Source organism: Phoxinus phoxinus, assembly GCF_949152265.1.
Source record: "Phoxinus phoxinus genome assembly, chromosome: 15".
NCBI lineage: Eukaryota > Metazoa > Chordata > Actinopteri > Cypriniformes > Leuciscidae > Phoxinus > Phoxinus phoxinus.
The window spans coordinates 33,311,202-33,318,701 of NC_136890.1; the positions used below are offsets into that span (position 1 = coordinate 33,311,202).

The following is a 7,500-nucleotide window of genomic DNA, read 5'->3' on the forward strand; positions in this document are numbered from 1 at the left end:
ATCATCCTTGATGTGTCATTACAAGTGCCCAGCCATGTTGAGTGATTCCTTCAGAGTGAACACGGTGAATCTGACTGCAGGAGATGTGAAAGATATGAATAAAAATGATGTTATATCAGCCAGCGCACAGACCTGTATTTACTTCCTGTTTTCGGTGGAAGTCTAAAGTAGTCGATTGTCGAGTTCACACGAGTGATCATACGTAACTAAACCTATGCGCGTGAAGTCGACAATCGACTACTTTGGACTTCGACCGAAAACAGGAAACAGGATCAATGTTAAAATTGACCGGAGTTTTCCTTTAATGGATGAATCAGCGTTTTTGAAAGAATCTCTTGGATGACTGATTCAATGACAAATAATTTTTTTTAAGTCACTTGTCGCCACCTACTGGTGTAACGGTGTCATTGATATAATCATGTTTACACCAGTGTTTATAGCCAAACTTTTATCCTAAGACTTCTGTGATAATCTGAGTTATTGTAAGACAGAAATGATGATACTGTGGGGTAGAAAAGATTGCGTGGGTGTTTGAATCGAGATTACAATCTTCTATCGATTAACCCTGCGTCTCTACAGCATAATTTTAATAATTTCTTTCCTGTTTATCCCTGTGAAGCTTCTTTGAGTCCGTCTAATCTGTATGGTGTATTCCTCGTGTGTTTCTGCAGGTGAAGCACTTCGTCTCAGATTCCTTCCTGAAGACGCTGGACTCCATCGTGGCCGAAGTTACTGAGGTAAACTTCATTAACTCTTTCTTTACACTCACACCGTGTCCTAACCAGACGCGATGCCATACGATTCCAGCGACAAACACTTTGTCTGTCCACACTAGTAAAAATCAATCAAAACCCACAGCCAATCAGAACAGCGTGTGGGCGGAGTCTTGCAAGAAAATGGATAAGTAGCTACATAATCAAATTCACAAATATTATACCATTTAAACATTATTCACACACATAGGCTACTGAGTTACTAAAACAATCTTTGTCAAATAATACACTTTGTTCACAGTTTGAACGTTCTTGTTTCCATTTGTTTAATTTCAAGATCTGAGGTGAATTATCCAGTGTTGCTTTTCACAAAGCTGGAGCACTAAATGATATTCAAAGTCACATGACACGCTTTTAACATTAAATAAAGCACATAAACAGTGCCTGAGATTATCAGTGTCACACTTTGTGTTTGTTGTTCCAGCGCGACGTCACAGAAAAATAGAAACTGTTTCTAAAATAGAGTCGTCGCGTGTAGTTAGGACAAAAACTATGATTAAATATGAAAAATAACCTTTTATCGCGCGTTATGTGTAGCGAGGACATGGTGTTAAAGGATTTTCTCTCCACCTGCTGCATACAAGATCCTGTAGGACATCGGCTCCCAACAAGGGGGTCGTGGCCCACAAGGGGGCCTCAGCGAGCTCTGTGGGGGGGGGGGGGGGGGTCGCGTCATATTTTGAAAAGTTTTGAGCAATGAGCATTAAAGTCCACATGATATCAAAATTGACCATATTTACGTTGTTTGCCTAAATTGATAGTTTTGCGGTGAACAATTCATCCATGCATGTCAATCCACACAAAACAATGTTTTGGCTTCGTAATCTTTAATCAAAATCTGAAAATGCGTGAGTGAGTTCATTTTCTAATCCGTGTTTTTATCTTATCCTGAGCCACTGGTACTCCTATAATAAGTGTTTACATTGGGACTATTTTACATTGGTTCGGATGCGGAGTAGCCCAGTACCTGTCCTGCGTGACTCGTCATAGACATACACAGAGAGAAGTAGTTCCGGCTACAATGTTCTTCCGAAAGACGCATTATTCTGTTAATAAGCGCAAGTTTATTATCGCTCGCTATAGCGCCAAAAGCGTCAAAAATAAAGCCTCGCATTGATAAAGCCTCACAAATAACATGCAAGTATTGAGGTCCCAGTCATTTAGTAATAGCCTATATTCTTTATTTTTTTACCTACACACCAGTGTGAATATTTTTGTTATTGCATTTCAAATAGGGCCAGTTTATAGGCTACTCCTAGGCTTACGTTTTTAAATTACAAAGGGCCTACTGATGTTTGTGTTATTGTATTTACAATATTATAGGCTATTATTTGTGCATAAACATATCTGGTTATAGTAAACATACCGATTGTTTGAAAACAACATATTTTGTCATCCTTGCTGCAAGCTTACAAGAGCGATAATATCATTAAAAGTGAAGGGGCCCTAAAATATTTTCATGGGGAAAAAGGGGGTCTCAGACAGAAAAAGGTTGGGAACCACTGCTCTAGGAAATACATTATACAGTATTTTGTCTGCAAATATCATCACAAATGATATGATATGTTGATAATTTAACATATGTACGCATCTACATTTCCTCTCGAGGACAATTAAAATCTATCTTTCTATCTAAACCAGTTTGTCCTTCCTAATTCTCCCTTCCTTTATTTTGTTTTCTCCATGTATGAAGGCGAATCCAGCCGTCGATCTCTTTTACAAAGCCTTCAGCGACCCGCTGTACGTCAGCATGTTCAAGATGCTGCGGGACACGCTCTACTACATGAAAGGTTGCTGAACTGTCATCTCTATCTAAACTGAGCCGTTTTTCAAGCCAAATGCTTTATTAATCGCGTCTTCAGTGTTCCTCTTTATTTGTGTCTGACCTCTGCCACGTGTGAATGTTTCATGTTAACCACTCAGATGTGCAGACGAGCTTCGTGAAGGAGGTTCATGAGTTCGTGCTGGAGCAGTTCAGCAGCAGCCAATCAGAGCTCCAGAGGGTTCTCCATGAGGAGCGGTTGCCAGGGGAACCCAGCCCTCTCAAGCTCCGTTGTCATGCCAACGCAGCCTGTGTGGACCTCATGGTGTGGGCCGTCAAAGATGAGCAAGGTCTGTCACAAGCACAACACTGCAGCCCGGGGCATGTTGTCACACTCCAGTGCAGATATTTCTGGGTTAAAGCGAGACACGGCAGGCAAAAACATCGTTTTTTTTTTTACTGGTCAATTTTGGGATATTTGTCTTCAATAACATGTCTTCTTTCAGACTTAGTCCGAAATACACATTTAGTCTTCATTTTACTAACTTTGTCTATTTGCGTCTGTAGATTTCTCATAAATTCAACTAAAGTTGTCGTTCTGAATCATCATGATCCGCGATCTCTGTCTGCACCGTCATCACACACACCGTTAGAAAGCTCTCTCTCTCCTGTACAATGCTGTCGGATCCAAATATGGCCATTTCCTTTTTATCAGCAACCAATCTTGAAAGTAAAAGGGCTGAATGCGCAATCTCATTGGCTGATGATAAATCTTCAAAGCCTGTTTTCTCAAAATGACTTTTCTCTCATTCTCCAAGTCAGAAATCTCCACTTCAGTTGCACCGATATACACCAAACCTTCCAGTCTTGATCCTAGTTATATTATCAAGACATTTACAGAGGGATTTGTTAATATATTATTCCTAGCCTGATTTATATAACATTTTATTCCAAAAAACATGGCGAAAATTATTTTTTTAAGGCTATTGACAGTATATTCTGATTTACAGGATAACAAAAGTAGATATCCATAAATCCCTCTGTCATTTTTTTCCATCTAATATGTGAACACAATGAAAAAATATTTTGTCCAATACTCAGATTTAGTTTTTTTTTATATATATATGCAAATTAACGCATATTTAATTAGATATTGCCTATTTAAACATTAAATTGCAGAAAACTTGTAATACATTTTTTTCTCATCCTAATGTAGGGAATCAACTGGGAAAGTTTCATGGTGATATCTGCTAGTTAAAATGTTAACCCCATTCACCTGTAGTGTCTCGCCTTAAACAAATCACAACTGTGAACTATTATTGTATTTTTAATCTTTTATCAATCTTTTTTTTGTTATGACTTTCTTTTTTCCTTTTTTGAGGTTGTGCATGTAAAAGTTTATAGGAGTATGTTTTTCAAGACAATATTTCAGTCTTTTCTACTTAATTCAGTGTTACTTACAATTTTTTTGGGGAATTTACTAGTAATTTCTGAGTCAAAATTGTTTCAAACTATGTTATACTATACACATAATTTCAGATTTTTTTCTGAAATCTCACATTTTTGTTATCTTAAACTAAAAGTATTACAACCTTTTCATTCATTAATATGAGGCTGAAATGGAATAGAAGTGCAACTAAGTACTTACCGGTAAAACAAAAGCACAACAAAGTTACCAAAACTTGAACTAAAATGTATTTATTTATTATCTAAATTAACTAAGTCTAGATTAAAATGACTAAAACTGAAAAATAAATGTTGGATAAATTAAAAATATTTTAAGATAATATTTAAAACAAACAAAAGCACAACAAAATTACCAAAACTTGAACTAAAATGTATTTATTTATTATCTAGTTTATCCATTTTCTTATGTCTACTTGTTTATACCCCCCCCCCTATTTATTTATCTATCTAATTTATTATTATATTTAGTTCATATTAATATCTGAAAATACAATTAAGAACATATAAACAAATAAAGAAAATACTATTTCAATCTTTGTAAATAATACAAAAATAACACTGAACACTGTCAGCGTCACTCTTCACCATCCAGTCAATAAAATCATGTTTCCTCCTATAAAATGTCATTAGTGTAAATACTAGATGTCACGTCTGAGTTGGAGTTGGTTTCTATGTTCGGGAAAGAGCCGCAAATGTTGAATAAAGTGATTCATTGCTATAATTCACTTTCCAGGAGCTGAGAATCTGTGCACTAAACTATCAGAGAAGCTTCAGTCCAAAACATCCAGTAAAGTGATCATCGCTCACATGCCGCTGCTCATCTGCTGCTTACAGGTGAAGTCACGACACCTGTGTGTGTGTGTGTGTGTGTGTGTGTTCATGCACTGAATGTGTGTGTGTGTGTGTGTCTCAGGGTTTAGGGCGTCTGTGTGAACGCTTCCCTGTCATCGCTCACTCCGCCACCGTGTCTCTGAAGGACTTTCTGGTGGTTCCCTCGGCCGTGCTGATCAAACTCTACAAGTATCACAGTCAGTGCAGTTCAGGTCAGATACACTGTTACTCTTGATAAAAGTAACTTCTATGTATCTCATTTATTTATATATCAAGAGTGTTTGTATATTGTTTGTATATTTATTATAATTTATGTAAATTATTTATATATCTACTTTTATCTATATTTATTTATATCATTAATTTTCCTATCTATCCATTTGTTTATCTGTTGTTTATTTTATATTTATCTGTTTATCTAATTTATATATGTATATATATTCTATCTATTTATACATCTATTTTTTATCTATGTATTATGTATAGTTTATCTATTTTTTTATATTTCTATTCTGTTGTTTATCTTTTTTTATCTATTTTATCTTATTTATTTATACATTTATTTATTTTTTATCTATAAACTCCTATTTTGCTTATTTGTTGTTTACTTATTTATTGTATATTTAGTTGATCTATTTTCTCATATGTCTTTTTTGTTGTTTTTATTTATTTATCTATTTTATTTTTATATTATTTATTTATATTTAATTTATTGATAAACTTGTATCTATTAATTAGAATTGTTATTTGATTTATTTCTAATCTATTTTCTTACGTTTATTTGTTTATCTGTCGTATATTTATTTTATATTTATATTTTTTCTTATCTATTTTTTAAATTTATTTACCTAATTTATATATTATCTATTTTTTATTTCATATATTGATCTAGTTTCTTATCTATTTGTTTATCTGTTGTTTATTTTTTTTGTGTTTTTATATTTTCTTATCTATTTATTTTCTCTATAGCTATATATTTATGGAGTTTTTGCTTCTCTCACATGGTTTATATAGCATTAAATGCTCTTCCCTGTCCTGACCTCTGAACCTCTTTCCTTCAGGAGGAGGCGGGATCAAAATAAACGTGACCAATGAGCATTCTCAGCCCTCGCTCAACTTCCTGTCCAACAGGAAAGACCAGCCGTCCATGTACGAGCAGCTCAGAGACATCTCCATCGATAACATCTGCAGGTCAGGCTCACTCCGGCCCAGTGATGTTAGTCACGGTTTCACGACCAGTTTTTCATGACCATTTTATACTCTCTCTCTCTCTCTCTAGCCCCTTTCACACAGCGCCTTGATCGAATTACAAAGTTTCGAATCGGGTTACAAAGTTTAGGGCGCATATAAACATAACTTTCAGAATTTGAAATCAGATCGATTGACTCGGATTGACGAAAATCACTGCATGTAAACATCCCCATTGTGATGATAAATTACTTCCCAATGTTTTCTAGGACATGTCCCTTTTAAAGTGTAGCTCAAAAAACTAAATATGGCTATCATTATAACACATTATTTCCCATATTCTCCATTGTTGCGGCTCCTCTCTTCCCAGTCTGTCAGTAACGCTCTGTTTACTTCCTGTCTCTATGAAGCCCCTCCTTCTGAAAAGCACACTGTGCTCTGATTGGTCGGCTGGAGCAGTGTGTTGTGATTGGTTGAGCGTTTCGAGTGTGTTTGGGAAATGTCCCGCCCCTTACCATAACCGCCAGTTTAACACACTAACTAACTCAACCAGGCTCCGCCCCTTTATTCTGCGTATTAATTATTTAAATGAGGAATATTGTGACGTGTTCGTTCCCAGAAGAAACTCAAGTATATATATATATAATATAATGTAAAATAAAATAATAAAATGTGACATCTGTTTATTAATATAATATGTTTCATGGGTTCAGAAACCGTGACACTGATATAGAGAAGAACGCAAACCTTGTTCAAACAGCAACATCACACACTCAAGAAAGATGAACAAACACACAATATTGCTCTTTAAATCCACATTCCTCATGATTGAGTGCCTGTCGTGTGCAGATGTCTGAACGCCGGCCTCACGATGGATCCTGTGATCGTGGAGGCGTTCTTGGCCAGCCTGTCAAACCGGCTCTACATCTCTCAGGAGAATGACAAGTGAGGAAAACAAACACATGTCTCTCTCTATCTGTCTATCTGTCTATCTGTCTATCTGTCTATCTGTCTATCTGTCTATCTGTCTGTCTGTCTGTCTATCTGTCTATCTGTCTATCTATCTATCTATCTATCTGTCTATCTGTCTATCTGTCTGTCTGTCTGTCTGTCTGTCTGTCTGTCTGTCTGTCTGTCTGTCTGTCTGTCTGTCTGTCTGTCTATCTATCTATCTATCTATCTATCTCTATCATCTATTTATATATTTATATGAATCTGTTGTTTATTTTTTTTGTTTATATTTCTGTTTATTTTTATATATCTATTTTCTACTCTTTTATTTAATTTATCTATTTTGTATCTTAATTATTTTATATTAAGTTCATCTATTAATTTAATTTCTATCTATTTTCTGATGCTATTTATTTATGTATCTAATTTATATATTTATTATTTTATTTAATGTATAGATCATCTAGTTTCTTTATCTACAGTATCTCTCTATCTCTCTCTCTCTCGCTTTCTCTCTCTCTCTAATCT

The 7,500-nt window shown here is 35.2% G+C and overlaps 1 protein-coding gene across 3 annotated transcripts in view; it reads left to right on the forward strand.

Moving 5' to 3' along the window:
• Nucleotides 1–7,500, forward strand: part of pi4kab (phosphatidylinositol 4-kinase, catalytic, alpha b) — an 82,963-nt gene that overhangs the window by 13,735 nt on the left and 61,728 nt on the right. For all 3 annotated transcript variants that reach the window (XR_013800426.1, XM_079637207.1, XM_079637208.1), the window contains exons 9-15: nucleotides 672–737; nucleotides 2,467–2,563; nucleotides 2,697–2,885; nucleotides 4,736–4,836; nucleotides 4,916–5,045; nucleotides 5,895–6,024; nucleotides 6,871–6,966. Coding sequence is in view for 2 of the 3 variants with exons in the window: in XM_079637207.1 (XP_079493333.1) it covers nucleotides 672–737; nucleotides 2,467–2,563; nucleotides 2,697–2,885; nucleotides 4,736–4,836; nucleotides 4,916–5,045; nucleotides 5,895–6,024; nucleotides 6,871–6,966 (809 nt within the window). In the remaining variant the exon portion in view is untranslated. The remainder of the gene's footprint in view (nucleotides 1–671; nucleotides 738–2,466; nucleotides 2,564–2,696; nucleotides 2,886–4,735; nucleotides 4,837–4,915; nucleotides 5,046–5,894; nucleotides 6,025–6,870; nucleotides 6,967–7,500) is intronic.